The sequence below is a fragment of the Mus musculus genome, chromosome 2 (genome assembly GCF_000001635.26).
Source record: "Mus musculus strain C57BL/6J chromosome 2, GRCm38.p6 C57BL/6J".
Lineage (NCBI taxonomy): Eukaryota > Metazoa > Chordata > Mammalia > Rodentia > Muridae > Mus > Mus musculus.
The window spans coordinates 167,496,423-167,519,894 of record NC_000068.7 but is presented as its reverse complement, the minus strand read 5'-3'; the positions used below and the strand labels follow the sequence as shown (position 1 = coordinate 167,519,894).

At 49.2% G+C, this 23,472-nt stretch overlaps 1 protein-coding gene across 3 annotated transcripts in view; it reads right to left on the bottom strand.

Moving 5' to 3' along the window:
- Positions 1–3,721: 3,721 nt before the first annotated feature.
- The window catches only part of Rnf114 (ring finger protein 114), a 23,529-nt gene continuing 3,778 nt past the window's right edge, over positions 3,722–23,472 (bottom strand). The window contains exons 2-8 of one of the 3 annotated variants that reach the window (NM_030743.6): positions 19,930–20,084; positions 16,294–16,458; positions 12,698–12,848; positions 8,913–9,019; positions 8,569–8,683; positions 7,271–7,378; positions 3,722–5,229 (exon numbers count right to left, since the gene is read on the bottom strand). In NM_030743.6, the coding sequence (NP_109668.2) occupies positions 5,164–5,229; positions 7,271–7,378; positions 8,569–8,683; positions 8,913–9,019; positions 12,698–12,848; positions 16,294–16,436 (690 nt within the window). In that variant the 5' untranslated portion in view covers positions 16,437–16,458; positions 19,930–20,084 and the 3' untranslated portion in view covers positions 3,722–5,163. Of the gene's footprint in view, positions 5,230–7,270; positions 7,379–8,568; positions 8,684–8,912; positions 9,020–12,697; positions 12,849–16,293; positions 16,459–19,929; positions 20,085–23,472 lie in introns of those variants that run through there. The other 2 variants (NM_001360930.1, NR_153838.1) reach the window with 2 other exon arrangements.

Below are 23,472 nucleotides of genomic sequence, written 5' to 3'. Positions count from 1 at the left end.
ACTGAAAAATCAAGCATACTCTATCTGCACCCAGAAGTGTCACATAGCCATACAAGCCATTAAAGCTAAACGCTTCAAACCAGGTGGAGTGACATGTCTGTCATCCAATCAGTTGGGAGGTAGAGACAGGAGGATCCTGTGAAATCCTGTATATAAGAGACAAGGCAGGGGCTGTGTATATGGCTCAGAGGGTAAGAACACTGACTGCTCTTCCAAAGGTCCTGAGTTCAAATCTCACAACCATCTGTAATGAGATCTGACACCCTTTTCTGGTGTGTCTGAAGTCAGCTACAGTATACTTACTTAATAAATAAATCTTTATTTATTAAGCAGGCAGGCCGACCAGAGCGAGTGTGGTTGACCAGAGGGAGCAGGTCTTAAAAAATTCAATTCCCAACAACCACATGAAGGCTCACAATGTACAGCTACAGTGTACTCACATAAATAAATAAATAAATAAATAAATAAATAAATCTAAAAAGGGGGGGGGGCAAAGGTCTGGGGCATCTCTCAGTCAGCAGAGTGCTTGCCTAGCATAACTGAAGCATCTTAACTGAGTGGGGCACACCTACGGCCTCAGTATTCAGGGTTGAGGCATGGAATCCAAGTTCAAGTTCATCCAGCTACTCAGAATTAGATCAACGTGGGACACCTGAGACCCTGTCTCAAAAAACAGTAAACAAAAAACCTGGCTGGGTGTGGTGAGGAATGCCTTTAACCCCAAGAGAGGCAGAGGCAGGTGGATCCAAGTAGCAATGTAGCGAGTTTCAAGACACCCAGAACTACATAATAGAGAGGCCCTGTTTCAAAAGAAAAAAAAACAAAAAAACAAAAACAAACCAATTGGGAGGGGATGTTTAAGACAAGGTTGCCCAGATTGACCTAGAACTTGCAATGTAGCTGAAGACGTCCTTGGCCCCGATCCTCCAGCCTTTCCCGGGGTGTGCCATGTTCTTTGTGTGGACTACCCCAGCAGATCCCTACACAGTTGAAGAATCCCCTTCATCAGGTTGGGAAATGGAAGATCAATGGCCATCACACAGCTGTTGAGGTGGAAGGGAGGGCCTGGTAGAGACCTGGTCTCATCTACTTCCCTTTGCTCCTGTGTAAGGGGAATGTGTGGATGAAGTCAGTAAAGTCTCACGCTAACAAAGGTCAGAGGGTTTACAGGGACCATATGGAGGCTGTGGGTAGACAAGTCTCACCTTGCAGCAGCCCCCAGCCTCAGTGCCACACGATAAGGATAGCTCTGCCTATGCCGGGCGGTGGTGGCGCACGCCTTTAATCCCAGCACTTGGGAGGCAGAGGCAGGTGGATTTCTGAGTTCGAGGCCAGCCTGGTCTACAGAGTGAGTTCCAGGACAGCCAGGGCTACACAGAGAAACCCTGTCTCGAAAAACCATAACAAAAACAAAACAAAACAAAAAAAAAGATAGCTCTGCCCAGGAGGCCTGTGCAACACCTGCAGGGTGTGTTTAGCTTTACCCAGGATGGAATAGTTGTTCATTTATTTATAGTAGTTCATTTCAACTCTAGAATTTTTTTTAAGGTTTATTTATTTTATATATGAGTACTCTGTTTTCATGCACACAAGAAGAGGACATCAGATCCCATTACACATTACAGATGGTTGTGAATGGAACTCAGGACTGGAGGAGCAGCCAGTGCTCTTAACTGAGCCATCTCTCCAGCCTCACCCTAGGCATTTTTATCAAGCCTACTCAAAGCCAAATATGGCCATGCACAATAGACGTTGAGACAGGAGGATCCTGGGTTGAAGGCCAGCCTGGGATAAAGGGGTTAGGGAGAGTGGGAAATGGAACGTTAGAGCCTGAGACCTGGGTTTGGTCTCCAGGAATCAAACTGAAGCCAAGGTGGGTGTAGAGACCTAAGTCTGTCATTCCCACCCTCGGGAGTCACGGGCAGCACAGGGAGGTCACAATCATTCTCTGACCAGAGTTGGCCACGAGGTCACGTGGATTCCAGGAGGAGCCTTTGGGTCGAGTCAGTTATGGAGAGAGGGTCTGTGGCACTTGAGGGTGGCTGATGAGATTGGAGGATTCTGAGATACAGGTGACATGGGAGAAAGATCTTCTGCTCAGAAGCTAAAGTTCTATTAGGGAATGACAAAAAGTTTAAGTGGATGTTCAGTTTAATTCCTCGCCAACAAGAGCAGATGCCGGAACACAACTGTGATGCACTGGGGGACTGTCTAGCTGGAGGCTGGCAAGTCTGGCTGTGATGTGCAGCAGTCAGTTGAAGACCACGGATACATGGCTGCTACTCAGACTAAGGGTAGAGTGGTGCAGGGGTGGGTGAGAAAGGGCATGGCAGAAAGGCAGGCTGGCCCCTTGTTATGTGTACAGGACTCCAGACCTCCAGACCTAGTCTCTCCTGGACATGGGTGATGTTCAGCTTCTATCACTCAGGAGGTTGACATCAGTAGACTGCTGAGAATTAGGGGCAGCCCGGACTGCAAGGTGAAACACACAGCAAACAAAACCCACAAGAGCAATAATACACATGACTGATTTCCTCCCTCATTACCACAGAGCTCAACCCCCACAACTCTACTTACCTGGCCTTTAGGAGCCAACCACGGGGTCGCTGCCTGCCTCTCTTCATAGTGCATCTTCCACCTGACCCAGCGAGACCACTCCAGGTGCCAGACAGCATTGACCACTTCAGTGGTTGCCTCCTAGTCTTCTCCATATGTCCAAGGAGCCTCACTTGGGTCTAAGCTGGCCCGTGTCCATCAGAATCCTTTCTGTTCTCAGCCAATGGAGCCTCCAACCTGCTTTCTACCCATGCCCAGTCTCCTCCACTGACCCCCATAGTCCTGCTCCCTCCATCCTCATAGCCACAGTGCCTCATGGGGTAAGCATGCTGTCACCTTACGCCTCTGGACTCAGCTCTGAATTTAGGTCTCAGCTCAAATTTTGGAGACAGTCTTACTATGTAGTCCTGCTGGCCTCAAACTCACATCCATGTGCTTGTCTCTGCAAGCAGAGGATTAAGGGTGTATGTCACTGTGCCTAGGCATACGTTACTTTTAGACCTGTTCTAGTATTACAAGGGATTTACTTCCAGTGTCAGACTTACAACTGGAGTCCAGGACTCAACTGAAATGCAAATCTCCCTTGGAGATCTTGGAATGAACAGGCCATTTTCGGACATCTGGACTAGGTATTTCTTCTCGTCCTCTCCAGGATGGAATAAACAGAACAGCTCATTCTAACATGTCCTCAGTCAGGGCTGAGACAGGAACTGCTGAGATCTCTGGGCTTTATTCAGGTCCCTGTGGGACCAAGATGGAAACCAATTCCCGGAGGCTAGCCCCTCAGAACACCCCAGGCAGCATCCAGTACAGGGTTCTGTACACCCCTTCAGATGGTTCATTAGGTGTCAGCAACTGACACAATGCACACATGCACAGCCTGAAGTCTGAGTTACACTCGAGTCACTGCAGCTGCGAGAGCCTGGCCTGCTATTGTGAATTCCCCTATTTTAAGGGGGGATGGGGACATAGGGACATGGGCAGATGGACAGACTTCTGCTCAGTTTTCAGAGAAGCCAGGTGCTTGAGGCTCAGTTGCTCTCAGAATTGACCAGAAGCCAGGTTGACTCAGGGACAGACAAGAGTGTTCCCTTGGAGTAACAACCTTCTAGAGGCTGCTGGGCCCACACTTCAGAAAAAGCTGTTTAAATGAAAACATTGCAGCTTACTGGTTGGATAAATTATGAAATTTATTTATATTTCACTTTCTATAAGACAGAACATAACCACACTTTCTGGAAAGTCATATTAGAAACAGCGAGTGTGATGAAGGACAAGAGGTCCCTGCTGCACTGTGGCACACCTGTGCCTTTCCCAGTTGCTCGGGGCAGGTCTTGTTGAACCTCCCTCCACACATCTCCTGAGCAAACCTTTCCAGAGGGTACAGTGAAGAAGCAGTAACGTTGGGAAAATGATCCTGTCCGACTCTGCTGGCATCTGGGCTGGCTTGGCCCTGGCAGGCAGAGGCACCACTGTGGAGGCGTGGTGCCACAAGTACAATGTTACATGCAGTCTCAGATGGACCAGAGCCCCATGACCAGAAAGAAGACTCACTCCCAAGCCCCAGGCCTGGTAGAGGGTCTGTCCTGTGGAACTGACTGGAGGTGCTCTTCCTTGTGCTCTGTAACATGACTGCATTTCCAGCTGTTATAGCTGCTGCTCAAGAAAGCCTCAGCAGACCGCCTCCCTCGACTGTGCAGGGGCCTAACTTTAACTTCCCAGGTATGACCCTGGCTTTACCACTGCCTCCACAACAAAAGGCAGGGTTTAAAACATACTTGCACAAGGAGGCAGCAATACTGCTCAGGCTCATCAAGTTACCAAGCAGCACCCAGCAGTCGGTGCCTCCCTCCAACACTCTTCAGAGCAAGAATGTCAGCATATACTCAATAAGAGGGGCACACGACCCAGCCACCTGAGAACACTCATCAGCATCAAAGTAAACCAAAAAGCCACACACCCTACACCTTCTCCCTACTTACACATGAACACACCCCATCTTTGCTACCCAACATTTCCACTACAATTCTATGGTGATACCTTATCCTAAAAAGGCACCATCAGGCATTTAAGCCCTCAGGTGTACAGATGTGCAGGTGTAGGGAAACAGCAGTAACCAAAACTTCCCCCATCAGACTGCGATGTCACCCAGGAGGAGAGGAGCAGAGCCCTGGCCCAGTAAACTGCAGAACCAAGGCACCTCAGGGCCAAGGAAAGGAGTCCCTGCTTTATTGTGCTATTCACAGCCCAGGGAAGGTCCTGGCTGGCTAGAAGGACCTGAGAGATGAACACTGGGCAACAGGATGAATGCGATTAAGATCCTGTAGGAGAAGAAGCTGGGCTCTTCTTAAAGCAGGCAGTAGCTGAGGTGTGGTGAAAGCAGACCATGGGACAAACAAGGTCACCAGTGGGGAAGACAATGCTGGCAAGAGCCCAGAGGAAACAGGGCTCTCTCTGCCCTAGGGCCCCATCACCCTTGAAGAAGTGACCCTGTCTGGTGCCATGGCTCAATTCCAGATCTGCATTACATGTGAGGTGCAAGAGTCAAGGGCTCACACCTAATGCACAATGGAAGCTCTAGAGTGAGGTGGACAGCCAGGACCCGATTCATTGGTCAATGATGGAGCGCTGCAACACCTGGTTTATCATGTCATCTTCATCAACATCGTAATCCTGAGGGCAGAGAAGACAGACAGCAGCCTGAGTACCTGCTCACACCCAGAAGAGTCACTTCAAAAGAGCCTCCCAAGAGTGTCTAGAGAGGGCTGCTGAGGACCCCAGGACCCTGTCTAGTTGTTGTGGAACTGGGAAAATGACTTCATCTCTCTGTGTCTTTGCTGTCTCATCATTAAATAATAGTAACAGTTTGGTGCTGAAGAGACAGCTCAGCAGTTAGGAGTCAGGTTCACTTCCTATCACCCATGGTAGATCATAACCATCTAACTCCAGTCCCAGGGAATCCAACACCTGACCTCTGGCAGGCTCTGGACACATGTGGTATACAAACATATATTCAGGAAAACACCCATAAAAATAAAATAAAATTAATTAATTAAATCTAAGCCGGGCGTGGTGGCGCACGCCTTTAATCCCAGCACTCGGGAGGCAGAGGCAGGCAGATTTCTGAGTTCGAGGCCAGCCTGGTCTACAGAATGAGTTCCAGGACAGCCAGGGCTACACAGAGAAACCCTGTCTCAAAAAACCAAAAAGAGATTAATTAAATCTAAAAATTAGGAAGTAGCCATTCCTGGGGCTGCAGAGATTACTGTGGTGGTAAAGTGCGTACTGTGTCAAGCATAAGAACCTGAGTCTAGATCCCCACCGCCATTGTAAGAAGAGGGTATCGGGTGCACGCCTGAGATCTCAGTGCTCTCCACTGGAGACACGGACCACAGAGGCTCGCCCCACTAGCCAGTCTAGGTGGAGATACCCGTAAGACATCTGATGTTGATACCTAGCTCTGTCCATGCATGCAGATTGCATCCCAAGTGTGCGGATGCTCACACTACCAAAACAAAATTCCTTCCTCAATGGAAAGTGAATGGTCCAGAAAATAGTACACACATCTTGCCCAGACAAAATACTCAAATGCTGAATTCAGCTCATCAACTGCAGAAACAGACAAACACATCTCAACTGAGATGCTGCTTCTAAGAGGCTTCAGTGCCCCAAAACCAAGCAAGGCTTTTGAAAGTGAAGAGTCCAGTGGACGTGACAGTCACACACTCACCTTCAGTGAGGCAAAACTCTGAGTGGTTTTAGCAAAGACATTACCTCTGCAGTTAGTGAAAGGTCAGTCTTGGAGAATAAATGTTTGTTTTCTCCGCTCTGAAACAAGTCTCTAGCCTGGGCTGGTCTTGAGTTCTTGATCCTCCTGCCCCCACTTCCCAAGTGCTGGGAGAACAAAAGTGTGCCCACAAGCTGAGGTGTGACTTTCTTTTAAAAAGACTTTTTTGGTCGGGCAGTGGTGGCGCACACCTTTCATCTCAGAACTTGGGAGGCAGAGACAGGCGGATTTCTGAGTTCGAGGCCAGCCTGGTCTATAGAGTGAGTTCCAGGACAGCCAGGGCTACACAGAGAAACCCATATATAATGTATTTATTTGCCTGTGTGTGTGGAGCAGAGAATGTCATGTGTGCAGTGTCTGTAGAATCCAGAAGAGGGTGCTAGATCTCCAGAGATAGAGATTCAAGTGTGCTGGGAGTTGAACTTGGGTCCTCTGCACTATGTGCCCCTCACTCCCGCTGTTCTCTAGCTTGACCCTGGTTTGTGTTACTGTCTTTACACTCCTGGGGATAGAACCCAGCATGTCTTGCACGGGGGCTAAGCCACACTTGTACTTCCAGGCAGCAACCATCAGCTGGAGCTGCACACCCAGTCAGCCCGTAAAGCCCCTCAAGAGCCATTTCCATCCACTGCCTCATCTTCATGGGCAGCTGACTGGAGTGGAATCCAACTAAGTTCTCCAAAGGGGAAAATCACACACAGCACAAGTGGGCAAAACCAGGAGGCAGAGGAACGAGAAGAGGAAGAAGCCTCACAGCTAGAAACTGCCAGGGCGTCTGAAGTCTCACTCTGGTACCCACTCGCCCAAAGAGAGACACGTGCAGCTTCCCTCTGGCACAGAGAGCTCCTCAATCCAGAACAGGGCCCCAGGGAACCCCCTTCCAGAAACCTGAGCAGTAGTGCTGTCCATGGGGTGGTGCTGACTCACCACAAAAGTGTCGTAGGAAAAGCGGTGACGGCGTTGGATATGCTCCATGAAGTTGGCACTGCGGTAGCTGGGGTCTCCCCAGGGCATCGAGGCACAGATGGGACAAACCTGTCAGGAGGAAGCAAGGTACTGCCATCTGATGCCTGAGCTGACTCTCCATGACCTCTGCTCAGCCCCTTTCCTGATAGGACAGCTTTACTGACAAGCCCAGGTACAGTGCGTGGTCACTCTACTCCATAAACATGAAGCAACCCAGAAAACGACACGTGGGAATGGGTACAGGCTTGTATGAAGGTAAAATCCAGCTGGACACAATGATAACAAAGTAAAGGACAGATGACAGGGATGAGGCCAAAAGTGTACACACAAAACCCAATCTGAACAGGCGTGGGGCAGAGTGCATGTCTGTAACCTCAGCACCAAGGAGGCAGAGGAAGGAGGCAGAAATTCAAGGCTAGCCTGGCTACAGGAGTGATTTGAGGACAATGACAGAGCACAGGCTGCCCTGGCTCACAAGAGTGAAGCAGCACTTGGGCAGCCCAGGTGGTACAGCTCCTGACTCCCCTTTTTGATTCCCTGCTCTGCTCAGTTTGCTGGACTGCTGTGGCCACATGAGTTCTGGGCCTTTTAGAAGTCATCTTTCATGGTGAAACCTGAAGACGCTCCTGTGCTGGAGCTGCGAGCCTAGCTAGACAAGGACGAAGCAGCACCTGCCACTTCTGACTGGCCTAGGAATGAGGCACCCAGTTTCGAACACAGCTGGAGTGTGAACTACCTATACCAGTTCTGACAGCACCCACACTTATCCTGACAGCGTCTGGGCTGTACATGGCTTAATGCTGGTAAAAGAGGGAAGACCCCAGGTTCAACGCCCGAGCAACAAGAACATGAAAAGAGACCATCTGCAGCTGTGTGCAGTGGCTTGGGCCTGTGTTCATGATCCTGGCTTGGGAGGTGAAGCGGAAGGACCAGATTCAAACCCACCTGTGACACGTGATGAATCTGAGGCCAGCCTTGCCTACACAAGACTCTGAGTTTGTTGGTTTTGTCTAAGTGATTTTTAAAGAAAAATTTAAGATATCCACTGAAATATTCAGAGGGAAAAGGTAACAGTATCTGTTAGCTCTTCCTAAATGGCTCATCAAAAAAAAAAAAAAAATCATACACATATATAACACAGTTAAGCAATTTGGGCAAAATGTTACGTTAGGTGAAGGGTACAACTTCACTGTACAGCCTGGTCATTTTCTGTAAGTATGACTTTTTACCTAGTCAAAGAAAAAAAAGCCAATTCTTACCACAGACTTGGTATCGGTGCTGTGAGTGAGTTTGCAGTGCTCCACGAGTCCTTCCTGATCAAAGTTCTTCTCGGGACAGTAAGGACAAGGAAAGGTGTATCGGTTTGGGATGTTTCTGGGAAGTGAGAAAAGAGCACCCTGAGATCTTTCCACAGTCTCAAACTGCACCCCAAAGAAGCAGGAACTGAGTGCTTGCAAATCAGACGCACTGACATGAACAACCCCCACTCCAAAACCTGTCACCCTTAGCCAGCTCCAGTGACACCTCCAATTCTCCAAATCCAAACACCTAAACCCTCCAACAACACACACATCCCACGTCTTTCTGGGGAGTAGGTCGGTACCTCGGCTGAAGGGATGCATCCTTGGTGGTGGCCTTTACACCTTCCATGATGTAATTCTGGTATTTGGAACATGACGTCACATGGGCCCGGATCTTAGATAGGATGAACTTGAATAGAAAGAGCAGGACCCATATTTAGTGAGACGTTCATAAGATGTGATCCCAGACCAAGGGCAAGAAAACTAGACCCATACACTGGGTTGAGCAATGCAACCACTCCTGACTGTGCTAGCAGACAGGAGCCAGGCTGCTGTTTATTTACCTACATCTGCTCCACTGTGGGGTCACCCTCCCCACCATCTGCTCTCTGCTTACTGACATTTCCTGTGTGCTATTTTTAAAAGTACGCCACACTCTTATCTATTTTGTGCATGTGTATGTGACTTGCCTGTGTGGAAGCCAAGGACACCTCAAGCTGTTGTCCTTACTTTTCTACCTTGTCTGAGACAAGAACTTTCACTAGCAGGTAAGCCAGGCCACACGCTTCTACTACAGCACCGTCCTACCCATGGGTTCTGAGCTCAGGGCTCAGGTCCTCAGGATCAGGCAGTAAGCACTACTGCCTGCAAAGCCATCTTGGTGGCCCTACACTCACATTTGAATTTGTCTCTTACTTGGGCATGGTGGCACATGTCTGTAAACTCAAGGACTCTGGAAGGGTAAGGCAGGAGGACCACCAAGAGTTTCAAGCTAACCTAACCTACACAGAAACTGAAGAGTGTGAACTACCATAGTCTGCCTCCAGCTGCACTTTTGCTGTTTGGAAACAGGGTCCTGATTTATTACCCAAACTGGCCTGAAGAAATCCTCTTGTCTCAACCTCCTCAGTAGAGACTACAGGTACACACTAACACTTGGCCGGGAGCTCTTACAGAATTATATGTGTGTGTGTGTGGGGGGGGGGGGGCTTTGATTAGGATATAAAGTGAGTAAATCAATAGTGGGGAAAGAGAAAAAAATACACAAAACGAAGAAAGTAGTAGGGAGATAGTTTTTTGTTTTGTTTTGTTTTGTTTTTCAAGACAGGGTTTCTCTGTGTAGCCCTGGCTGTCCTGGAACTCACTCTGTAGACCAGGCTGGCCTCGAACTCAGAAATCCACCTGCCTCTGCCTCCCGAGTGCTGGGATTAAAGGCCTGCGCCACCACGCCTGGCTGAGGAGGGAGATCTTATGGGGCTGTGCCTACCATACAACTACCACTTTTTACTGTTTTGTGACAGGGTGTCATATAGCCAGGCTGGCTCTGAACCTTTGTCTCCTTGCCTCCACCTCCCCAGTGCTGGATCACTGGCATGCACCAGTAGCCTTGGGAATGGAGAACACAGAGAGCGTCCATGAAAAAAGACAAAGATGGAGGCCAGCTTGTTAAGATTTGAAATGAAAAACAGTGAGAGAGGAAGGATCCAATCCCAGAGTGCAGGCACAGAAGCCGGCCCAGGGCGTGGACTCAGCTATCCACTTAGGAGCCTCAACTTAAATGTGGGAACAAACCTGTACAAACTTCCCAGTCTTACTGTGTCCCCAATATTAAACCCTCTGAAAGGATGAAGGGAGAGAGAGAGATCCATTTTACAGCCATCTACCTTATGATACTTAGGAGAATTCAAGAGTCCAAAGACATTCCCACACTTACTGCGCCTGGGGCCAGCTGAGGGCACAGAGACCCTGACTAGAGAATAAAAAGTGGGGCTGGAGAGTTGACCCAGCAAATATGAGCACTAGCTGCTCTTCCAGAGGACCCTGGTTCAATTCCCAGCACCCACATGGCAGCTCACTACTGTCTGTAGTTAGTTACAAACTCAGGATCTGACACCTTCATACAGACATACATGCAGGCAAACCACTAATGCACATAAAAATAAATAAATCGTAAAAATATAAAAATAAATAAAAGAGGCAGGGGAGGACAAGAAACCTGCCAGGCATCATCACTAACATTTGTAATCCAGCACTATAGAGGTAGAGGCAGGATGATCAGTTTAAAGCCAGTCTTGATGATAAGAGACCCTATTGTTTGTTTTTTGGGATTTTGTTGTTGTTGTAGCACCAGGTTGGGTGTTGTGGCCCAGGCCTTCGATCTCAGCACTTGGGAGGTCTAGGCAGGTGGATCTCCTTGGGTCCTGGTATCTGGTTCCAGGACAATCAGGACCACACAGAGAAACTCTGTCTCAAAACAACAAAAAACCCCAAACAAACCTGGCAGGGATAAGCACTGAGTTTCAGCTGTGGTGACTCATGCCTGTGATTGCAGCACTTGGAAGCAGAGGCAGGTGCAACTCTGGGCCAGTCTGGTCTACAGTAGAACCTTTCTGAACACAATTAAAACTAAAACAAAATAACAAAGACACACAGTATAAATTCAAGTATAAAAAAAGAATAAAGAGCTGGCCGTGGTGGCGCACGCCTTTGATCCCAGCACTTGGGAGGCAGAGACAGGCGGATTTCTGAGTTCGAGGCCAGCCTGGTCTACAGAGTGAGTTCCAAGACAGCCAGGCTACACAGAGAAACCCTGTCTCGAAAAACAAAACAAAACAAAAAAAGAAGAAAGAGGGCTGGAGAGATGGCTCAGTGGTTAAGAACACGGACTGCTCTTCCAGAGGTCCTGAGTCCAACTCCCAGTAATCACATGGGGGCTCACAACCATCTGTAATGGGATCCAATGCCCTCTTCTGGTGTGTCTGAAGACAGCTACAGTGCACTCATGTAAGAGGAAGAACACAGTAAGTGGCAGGTGCACCTTGCTGTGTGTGGAAACACTTGCCTAAAGGTAGAAAGTGCAGAGCAACTTTCTAAGTGGGAAGCTACCCTCCCCCACAGCCCAAGTGCAGGGTCACCAGTGTGCAACACCACTTAGCAAACTGACCCAGCCTTTCCAGACAGACCTGTGGAGGAAAACACAGTGGCGGTTTGTACCTTTTTACTGTCTGGAATAAAAATTGTAATGATTTAAGGACAATAAAGCACTAGCTGTCTGTGCTCCCAGCAGCAGTGAGCAGTGTAGGAAAGCACACGGCACGGTGACACAGCCCAGTGTAAGTGCTGGAGGCCACATTCCATGGGTAGAGAGACACTGCTACTGCCCCTCCACCTCACACTCCAGACTCTCAAGGGCTAAAACACAAGTTTAAGTTTTATGACTCTAGTGGCAGATTGTGAAGTTTCCTTTGAGCTTAGTGCAGAGTTCTTTCTTTCTTTGAGAGACAGCTTTGTGCATACCAGGTTGGCCCTGAATTTTAGACCCTCCTGCCTACCACACAGTGCTGGGATTATGTGTGAACCACCACGTCTTGTTGAGAGGATGCTGGGGATGGAACCCAGGCTTCCTGCAGGCTAGGCAATCACTCTATACTGAGGGATGTTCATTTTATATATAACTTAAAAATCATGCAGTACCCTTATATTCTAACTAGAACACATGCGAGTTACTTTCTGCAGTAGGACTTCAGCAGCCCAGGCTGGCTTAGGTCTCCTAGCTTTGCTGCTCGGTCCCTAAGTGCTTAGATTAGCAGAAGGTGGCCTGTTATAGGGGTGGGAATTTGTTTCTATGGATTTCAAAAGTAGTATGTATAAATTGCTAAACCAACTCATGAAAAAATAAACCCCAGCAAGGTGAAGAAACATAAACAAACAAAAAAACAGCCCCCCTCCCCCAACAGCAGCACAGCCACCACCACACACAGCAGGCATGCACTGATGCTGTTGGCCAGTATTCAGGCTCTAACTTCAGACACTAGCTCTTCTACATCTCATCACCAAAAGACAAGGACTCTCCATGAAGTCCACATACATTCTTACGGCAGCCATGGCAAGAAGTCTCTATGCTCTCGATCTGCCGCTCGAGCTCCACAGCTCGGACGCCAGGTGCCAGAGCGCTGCGACACACCCCACAGACAGGTTTCTTCGGCTTCAGACATTCCTGCAGGCATGCAGAGCAAAAGCTAGAACAAGACACACAGAGAACCTGTGTCATGCAAAGAGACAAGACAACAAAAGTGGATCAACTTTTAAAAGACACCAATGAATAATGGACTGGGACAGTGATTCCCTGCTCTTATTCAAATAAAATACCATGCCCTTGGCACAACTGAAAAAAGAAACTGTACCTGTGGTTTGGGACATTATGGAGAAAGGCATGATGTTTGAGCCTTCAAAGCTTAGTCCCTGTCACTAGGGAATCCTGGTAGGGTTTCCTGAGCCCCACTTTCTGGTGTAAAAGGAAGAAGTTCACACCCATCTGCTGGAGATTGACCATGTACTGTGAACACTCATGAAACAAAAGGTGGGAGGGACTGTTACTATCAGAGGTGAAAGCAAAGCATTGTGGGAACACGCAAACCCAGTGGGGCTAGTTATAACCCAAGAACAGTGCTGGTCAGACCTCAGAGGCAGCCTCTGGATCAACCTTAAAACACTGTGATTGACAGACAAGGAGAAAATATTCCATGCCCTCAAATTAAAAGTTCAGTCTGTGCATGGTGGCGCACGCCTTTAATCCCAGCACTTGGGGGCCAGAGGCAGGAGGTTCTCCGAGTTCCAGGCCAACCTGGTTTATAGCAAGTTCCAGGATAGCTAGAGCTACATAGAGGGACCTTGTCTCAAAAAACAAAGCAAACAAATATCAAACCCCAAATTTAAAAGTGTCAAGGGAATTTTACTCACAGGCAGGCAAATTAAACAGTACAGATCATGCAGATCAGAAGCTATGGAGGGAGGGAGGGCACACAGGCTGAAAATTCTCACATATTCAAGAAACTCAAACACCATGATCTAGAGGCAGAGGGGGCACCTGCTGGCTCACAGCACAAGAAGGCTACTAAGGCACAGGACACTAAACTACCAAACTACTTTGACTTATGGTTACATTAACAAAATCTGCTGGAAAAGACCAGGAGATATGTGTGTGCCTCTGTGTGTGTGTGTGTGTATCAGAACTGACCCCCCCCCCACTATCTTTTAAGAAATCTTGATCGTTTCTATTAGGCAAAAATTCTAGTCCTGGCTGGGAGGTGACTAGTTATTTACTAGGAAATGCCCTATCCTTATAACTCTTTTTTTTTTTTTTTGTCCTGTTTGTTGGTTCTGGCTCTCCTAGAACTCACTCTTAAAGACCAGGCTGGTCTTAACTTAGAGATCTGCCTTCCTCTGCCTCCTAAGTGTTGGGATTAAGGGTATACCACCCAGAGTGATGCTGTATTTGAAGAAAACAGTGGTTTCATACGGTGATGAAGGATAACAAACAGCCTGGCAGGTGGAGCATAGGGAGTTCCTCTGAGATGACACTGAATGGAAGGCCACAGAGGAAGGAGTGTGCCAAGTATAGAAAGGAAGGCCTTTGGGGCAGTGATGTGGCAGATCACACAGAGAAAGGGCAAGGCAGGGTGGGCAGGCCCTTTATAGTAGCCCATCATCCCAAGAGCAACTCAAGACAACTGAGGAATCCAAGCCAACATACAGATTAAAGCAGTTGATTTAACAGTCTATCAGATGCTCACAGCCTGCGTGCCTGAGTTATACCCTTACAAGGAGGTTGCATCTAGCTTCCTGTGTCTGGAGCTGACTTTCAGTTTCTACTTCCTAGAAATGGGAGTCAACTAGTTCAGCCTTTCTGTCAGTGCTCTTTAGCATCAAGTTATCTGCGCTCCTCCAGACCTGAAAGGGTGTAGCCACAGGGCTTGACCTGAATTTCATAAAATCAAATGCTCCAACCACAGCTGTAGGACTCTCCAGCTTCAAAGGCAAACATTAAAAATCAAGTTGGCAGAGCCCAAAGCACTTGGAGGAGGCTCAGAGAAGTCAGCTACCCTCACCAAGGTGTGTCTGACTTCAAACAATCTGCTGAGTACGGAGGCTGGTTATGTTTGCTATGCTGGTACTGCTTCTTGCCCTATGATGTAGGAAAAGGTCAAGGAAGCCTCAAAGCCTGGTGCTTTTCAATCAAGTCATGTTTCTTCACAAATGTTAACAGCCCTCACGTGCTCTCCTACCGAATACACCATAGTTTGAACAGTCATTAGTATTTCCTTTAAAAAAATATGAATGTGTGTGCCGTTGAGGACAGCTGGAAATCTGGGGACAGTTTGTGGGAGTCAATTCTTTTACCATGTGGCTCCTCAGGAGCGAACTGAAGTCATCAGGTTTGGTGACAAGAGCCTTCAGCTTCTGAGCTATCTCACTGGCCACTACTTACCAAACAACCTCCTGAGCTGTAAACCCGAGGGCCAAATTGCCTTCTTTTGGTTTTTGTTTGTTTGTTTTTCGAGACAGGCTTTCTCTGTATAGCCCTGGCTGTCCTGGAACTCACTTTGTAGATCAGGCTGGCCTCGAACTCAGAAATCCTCCTGCCTCTGCCTCCCGACCGAGTGCTGGGATTAAAGGCCTGCAACACCACGCCCGGTTCCAAATTGCCTTCTTAACTCTATCCCAAAACAGCAAACAGAGGGCATGCAGACACTCCAGTTAACTGACTGGGAGGGAGTCTGGGTTCGGCTCACGGTGCCGAACACCGGCTTTTATCATCGGACAGAGAGGACATGGTACTCTCTTCTTGGGTCCCTACATGTTGCTCCGTGTAATGAGAAAGCTAGCAGAGTCGAGAGAGAAGTGAGGGAGGTCATCAGGACGGGAGGCCTGAAGTAGTGGCGGCGGGCGATCGGTAACGGCTACCTGTACCTGAACCCAAGCTGGCAGGAGCCCAGTGTCCCTGCAGGCATCCCTCCCACAGTGCTGGGAAGGCCCCGCCTCGCTCCTGGGGACGGTCTGGCAGGCGACGCTGGCCCGAATGAGCGACCCTTGACACTTGCACTTTGATTCACCCGGAAAAAGGCTGGCACTCACAGGACAGCGGCGGGAATGCCTGTGCGCCCAAAAAAGGGTGCTGGAGTTGGGGGGGGTCAGGAAGCCCGATTCCTGGGTGAGCGGCAGTGGGCGGGGCCGCGGAGGGACGTGGTCGAGCATCCTCAGGCTCTTCGGCTACGGTGTGTTTGAAATGTGCAAGAATGGGATTCAAATCCCGCTAAGCGGTCACAGGAGCCAGGGAAAGCCCAGGCCGCCCTCGCTCAACTCCTGAAGCGGCTGCGGCAGCCTGGCCCGCGACACCGGGCTTCACTCACGCCGAGGGAGGCGGCCTCCGCGAGCGAGCACCCCACACCCGGTCCGCGGGTACGGCCGAGCGTCCCGGCACTTCCCTCTTGTTCCAGCCTAGCCCGGGGCCCACTGTCCATACTTAGCCCGGCGGCCTCCCGCGCACTTCGGAGGCGCCGGCGGCGGCCCGGTGAGTCGCGACGCCGAGGCTCGAGGGGGCCCGCTGTGCTCCCTCGTCAGACGCCGCCGGCCGCCCGCCGCCTGCGCACCGCGACCCCTACCCGGCAGGCGCCCGCCACTCACACGTGTCCGCAGGGCACCTGCACCGGCTTCTCGAATACTTCCAGGCACACGGGACACGTAAAGCGGCTGAGGGGGTCCGTCTCGGACGCCGGCTTCGCCGACTGCGCGGCTCCATCTCGGGACTCCGGCTGCGCCGCCGCCATCTTGCCGCTGAGGAGCGTCGCGCTGAGAGAGAAAGAGCCGCCGAGGGGGGCTGGGGGCGGGGCCGCCGTCGTTTGCGCACGCGCTAGGGGCTGAGATGGGCGGAGTCCACAACGCCCCCTCGCCCCCTGGAGCTTTTGAAAGCTGCCGCCCACCAGGTGTGTAGATGGCGTCCCGGGGAGAGCCTAGAGGACGCAGCCACACTGAGCCCACACCTCTCACCCACAGGAACTCAGACCGTGAATGTGTATTGTTATTACAGTTGACCTTAGCTAGCTCACCAACTTGCCCAGTTGAGCTTTGAACTTTCCATCCTCCTGCCTCAGCCTACCAAGTAATTGGCTGTATAGTCTGCACCACCAGGTGTGGCCAGATGATTTGATCTGATTTCTCAGCGTCTTTCCTAACCGGAAAGGAGGAGGCAGGACTTCCTGCCTGCACAGCTAACGGGGTACAAGTGTATCTCACAAACTCCCGTGGCTTGTTAGGTCGATACCACCTCCGTGAACCTTTCCAGTTTTCTAGACATATTTATTGCCCTTTTCCTATGGCTTGTACGTGGCCTGGAAAAATAAAATAGGACAGAGGCTTGGACTGAAGGAGGTATAGTATAACAGGAAGTCACTGGACTGTGCGCGATCAGCCAGTACCTTGAAGACCAAGAGTTCCAGCAGGTGTTGGGTACTGGCAGTGATTGAGTCCAAGATCAACAAGGAGTTGATTATCTGGAAAGCACTGCGTCCAGGGCTGGGGTGTGGCCACCAAGGAAGAGGTCTCCTCTAGCATGGCACACGGGCTCCTGGGTTCCATCCCTAGCAGTGTATATGTCATATTTGGTAGTCCACACTCAGAATCCCCAGCACTTGAGAAATAAAGGCAGGAGGATCAGAAGTTCAGAACTATCTCGGGCAATATAGTGAGTTTGAGGCTAGCCTGGGATACGGGGTGGTATACTCACCTGTAGAAGTCAAAATGTTTTGAGCTTTGAGGTCAGCCTGGATTGCAAAAGAGACCCTTTCTCAAAAACCAAAGCAACAAACAAAATAGGTGCTTCTAAAAAGGTGCACTTCAGGGGCTGGAGTGATGGCTCGGCAGTCAGGAGCACTGGCTGCTCTCACAGAGGTCCTGAGTTCAATTCCCAGCAACTACATGGTGGCTCACAACCGTCTGCAATGGGATTCGATGCCCTCTTCTGGTGTGGCTGAAAACAGGCACTTTGTGTGTGTGTGTGTGTGTGTGTTGGGGGATTCGAGACAGGGTTTCTCTGGGTTCCTGGCTGTCCTGGAACTCACACTATAGACCAGGTTGGCCTTGAACTCAGAAATCCACCTGCCTCTGCCTCCCGAGTGCTGGGATTAAAGGCATGTGCCACCTCCACCCGGCAAGGTACTCCTTTATTAAGTAAATAAATCTTTTTTTTTTTTTTAAGTTGCACTTCAGTATGAGCCTGCAGGTCAGCATGCTGTGACTCTGGTTGTGTCAGGCTGTAGTTCAGTGTGCTTGCGGCCCTGGGTTTGACATCAGCTTTGGAGAACCTGGCTCGTGAAGACTCCAGAACCTACTGTGCTTTTACTGAGCCTGGCTTTTACTTAGCCTTTCCTTCCTTTCCCTTTTCCTTTTTCTTATTTTTTTTATTCATACATGTGTATATATGCACTTGTGTCTGCAGGTGCTTTCAGAGACCTGAAGAGGGTGTTGTATCACCTGGTGTTGGAATCACTGGCCATTTTGAGCCACCCTGTGAGAGTGCTGGGATCAGATGTTCCTGACTGCTGAGCCATCTCCCTAGCCTCTACTATGGTTTTCTTCCTGCCAAGGGATGCTGGTATGTTAACAAGACTCGGCAGGCATGTGGCTTTTCCTTGCTTGCTTCAAAGGGCAAAGATGATCGCTTTCTGCAAATGACCCTTTGAAGCCCTGTGCTTGAAGGCTATACGCTATACACACTAAAAGCCATGACCTCTGGGGACTGTTTTCGGAGCAATTAAACAGCACCCAGATGAGCTCAAGATCCAAGATCCAACCCCCTGAGCTGTGTCTCCTTGGAGGTGGGTTGGGGGGGGGGCAGATCCTCAGTAATGATGCCTCCTAGCCTGTGGCGGTGGCTACCTTTGGACTTTGAAGCACTACAGTTGGGTTTATCTAGAGAGAAAAGGGGAAGACTGTGGAGTGTGAAGGAGTCAGAGAACACATGTGCCTGCTTTGGAGGTGACAACCTCCTCCAAGTCATTGAGCGCTCAATCGAGGAGCTTAGTTGGCCTCCTCCGCCTCCAGATAATTCAAGCTGTACTAGGGCAGGAAGCCTCATAGGGTAAAACCTGCTGTATACTTGCTCCCGGTCAGGATCAAGATGAATCTCTTTCCTCCTGGTATCTCTTCTAGCAGGCAGGATAAGCTGACAGCTGGGAGGTGGCTCAGTTAGTGAAGTCCTTGCCTAGCACACGTGACCCAACAGGATGCTAAGCACACTCTCACCTGCACACCTGTGCTAAGCAGGCCGGTGCTGTGCTTGTCTAAATCAGGTTATGGGAGGTAAAGGCCGGAGAGTCGGGGTTCAAGGCCATCTTTTATTTATTTATTTATTTATTTATTTATTTATTTAAGATTTATTCATATGAGTACACTGTCACTATCTTCAGACACACCAGAAGAGGGTATTGGATTTTATTACAGATGGTTGTGAACCACCACGTAGTTGCTAGGAATTGAACTCAGGACCTCTGGAGGAGCAGTCAGTGCTCTTAACTGCTGAGCCATTTTTCCAGCCCAAGGCCATTCTTGTTAGCACAAGACTCTTGGCTGCATGACACCATCTCCAAAAATGAAGTCAAATCAAACCAAGTCAAGATATCCTTGAGGAGGGAACTATGAATGCAGGTCATGTAACTGAGGTTTGGGAAGGTGGTTCCATATGCAGTCTGACTGGAAGCATACACTCACAATGCTAGACAAACTACAAACAGACAATTTCTACTATTAGAGATAGGCTCAGCGTGCTGGGCTGTGGTGGCACATGCCTTTGATCCCAGCACCCTGGAGGCAGAGGCAGGTGGATCTCTGTGAGTCTGAAGCCAGCCTGGTCTACAACGTGAGTTCCAGGACAGTCAGGGGATTACACAAAAAGACCCTGTCTCAAAACCCCAAACCAAACCAACCAACCAAATAACCAACAGCAACAACAATAAAAAGCAAAAACAAAAAGAGGGGCTGGAGAGATGGCTCAGTGGTTGAGAGCACTGACTGCTCTTCCAGAGGTCCTGGGTTCAGTTCCCAGCAACCACATGGTGGCTCACAACCATCTGTAATGGGATCTGATGCCCTCTTCTGGTGTGTCTGAAGACAGCAACAGTGTACCCATATATATAAAATAAATCTAAGAAAGAAAGAAAGAAAGAAAGAAAGAAAGAAAGAAAGAAAGAAAGGAAGAAAGAAAGAGAGAGAGAAAGAAAGAAAAGAAAGAGGCTCACCAATCTGGACAGACAGCTCAGCACTTACTGCTCTTCTAGACGACCTGAGTTGGGCTCCTAGCACCCACATTAGGCAGCTCCCAATCAACTTTAACTCCAGCTTTAAGGGACCTGACCCCCTCTTCTGTCCTCAGTGGGCACTGGTCACAGATGTGCTGTACAGAGTATATGCAGGCAAAACACCTATACACACAAAATTAAATCTTTTTAAAAAAGTTTTAGGGGCTGAAGAGATGGCTCAGAAGAGCTATTATTGCTGGTGTAAAGGACCCAGGTTCAATTCCCAGCACCTCCATGTTAGCTTACAACTATCCATTAACTCCACTTCCAGTGCTCTCTTCTGGCTTCCGTGGGCACCAAGCACATGCACAGTGCACATACACACATGTAGGCAAAACACACAGAAAACAAAACAAATATATATAACTCATTTTTAAAGAAAACCTTTAAAAAATAAAAGGCTTACTGTCCAGAGGGAAGGTCCCTGAAAGATGTGTCAGAGATATTTCATTCAATCAAAAGGAATGGTCAGGTTTCAGGACTCACACCTACAGTCTGAGTGGGCCGATGTAGGAGAACTGCCTTGAGTTCAGGGACAGCATGGTGCTGCATAGCGAGTACTCAGCCTTGGGCACAGTGTAAGGGGACTGTAAGGACAAGCAGTGGGCGTGGGCGTGGCAGAGTGACTGGAGGCCAGTGCTTCTCAACCATCCTAACGCTGCGACCCTTTAATACAGTTCCTCATGCTGTACTGACCCCAGCCATAGAATCATTTCCTTGTTCCTTTATCAATGTTGGTACTGTGCTGAATGGTAGCACACTCTCTGCATATCTGATATGCAGGCCAGCAGAGGGGTTGCAATCACAGGTTGAAAACAGCTGCTCTAGGCTCTTTTCTTTCTTTATTTCTTTCTTTTCTTTTTTTTTTTTTCTTTTTTTTTTTTTTTTTTTGGTTTTGGTTTTGGTTTTCTGAGACAGGGTTTCTCTGTGTAGCCCTGGCTGTCCTGGAACTTACTCTGTAGACCAGGCTGGCCTCGAACTCAGCCTCTGCCTCTCAAGTGCTGGGATTAAAGGCGTGGGCCACCACCACCTGGCTGCTCTAGGGGTATGGGAATCAGGTCAGAAGGAGGGCTGGCACAGTGGGTGGCTTAGGTGCTTGACCTCAGCGATCCCCAGGACTGTGGTGGTAGGAGGTGAGGACTGACTCCACCAGGTTGTACTCTCACCTGCACACCTGTGCTTTGCTGTGCTGTGACACCTCCCCCTTCCCCACCCCAACACAATAATTAATGTAAAAAACAAAACCGATAAGCCCTCAGAAGGTGGCTGCACACAGCTGTAATCCATCACCTAAGTGAGGGCAGAATTTTAGGTCAGCCGAGGCTACAAACCAGGTTTTGGGTGAGAAGGGCTATCTATTAACAACCTACATCCAATACCAATAGCTACTGTTGAGTGCCTGGGCAGACATCTCTTGTCACCTGTATTCATCTGGCTGGCCAGTGCTGATCTCATCCGGAAGCTGACAGTTGAGAAGCCTGAGGCAGAGAGGCTCATTAGACACTGTGAGCTAGCTAGCACTCTGGAAGATCCTACTATGTCCAGCCCCGTGTGTGCCAGGCTCTATACCTTAGCACCTAGTTATGTGCTCCCCTGCAGCTGAGATTTTGTCTCTGGGTTTTTTTCTTGCCTGACTGCTTTCTTCCCTCCAGCTGAAAGGCAGGCCAGACCTGCCCACATGCTTAAAACCCAACCAAAAACTATAGACTTTTATTACTTGAAATACTGGGGATTGAGCCTGGGGTCTTGTGCTATGAGGGCAAGCACTCTACTGCGGAGCTATATAGCCCTGTTTTTCTGTGTTTTTTGGGGGGGTGGGGGTGGGGACAGGGTCTTACTATGCAGCCCTGGCTGTCCTAGAATTTCTGGCCACTCTCCTGCTCTGCCTCCTGAGTACTGGGATGACAAGTACACAACACAGTACCCAGTAAGTTCTCTCTTTTTTCTTTAGACTTGTTTTTATTGGATCTGAAGAGGTGGCGAGGCAGTGAAGAGGGCTGCAGGGCTAGAGATAGCTAAGTGGTTAAGAGACCTGGCTGCTCTGTCACAGGCTCAGGAGGCATTCCTAGCACCTGAAGACTAGCAGTGATCAGTAACTCCAGTTTAGGAGTTACTGATGCTACCCCCTTCTAGCCTCTACTGGCACTGTAGGCATGAGTGCAGATTTACAGAAGGGCACCTGCATACTCTTTGTTTGTTTGTTTTTCAAGACAGGGTTTCTCTGTGTAGCCCTAGCTGTCCTGGAACTCACTCTGTAGACCAGGCTGGCCTCGAACTCAGAAATCCACCCGCCTCTGCCTCCCAAGTGCTGGGATTAAAGGCGTGCGCCACCACTGCCCAGCACATGCATACTCTTACACATAAAAATTAATATTGGCTGAGCAGTGATGGCCCACGCCTCACAGCAGTCTGCAATTCCAGTTCCAGAGGGTGTGAACACCCTGCCCTCTTTTGGTCTCTGTGGGTACTGCATAACATGGTGCACATAGATGCAGGCAAAACATGCATACAAATAATTGAAAACAAGATCTATTTTTATGTGCAGCTGGGTATCAGATCCCCTGGAGCTCCAGTTCCAGATTGTGGGCTGTGTGGTGTAGGTGCTGGGAACTGAACTCTGGTCCTCTGGGAGAACAGCAAGGGTTCTTAACTGTTGAGTGCCTCCCAGTCCCTCCAAACCAGACTACTTACTACACACTATGTAGGTCTCAGACTCGTACTGAACTCACAGCCATTCTCCTGCTTCAGCCTCCCAAGGGCGGGGATGGGAACGACTGGGGAAACAGGCATCTGATCCCACATTCCTGTCTCAGGTTGGTTTTCGATACTTTGACGATGGCTGATGCTTTTTTGTTGTTGTTGTCATCACAGTGTCTCTTGCTTGGAGTATGTTTTGAGGCACTGTGTAGAGCTCCACCGTCCTCTGCAGGTACAGGTTGGCTTGGCGGCTACACCGCTCACCGTCTGCCATTGAGAGCTGACTGTTTACTACTGTAATCACACAGCTTCTTGTGCTGTGTTATCCTCACAGAAGCCAAGGAAGCCCACGGCAGGGGTCACGGGGTAACTACTCTTACTCTTTTGGCCCTTGTTCTGTATGCTACTTTTGTGATTTATGAAAGAAAAGTATAGAAAGAGGTAGGTAGAGTTGGCTCCTAAAGAGTGACGGTGCCTGCCTGTTATCACGTGGCCATTATGTAACTTGCGGATGGATCCTTATGTAATGAAGTCTGGATACTGAGCACAGAAGTCAGCAGTCTTCATTCGTGTAAAAGATGAGAAGTGTATCTCTCTTGAGACTGTCAGTCTTTCTGACAGGAAATGTCAGGCGTTTCCATCCCCGGGGTTCCCTCTTGGCTGTCACAGAACCACAGAGGTGGAAGGGACTTTTCCGCAGCCTTGTGTGAAATACAAGCTTGTCACACTGCCATCACTGACTCAGAGTGCTTTCTTTTCCCCTTTCATTGTTGGGGGGTGGGGCTGGGACAGGTCTCAATGTAACTCAGGCTGG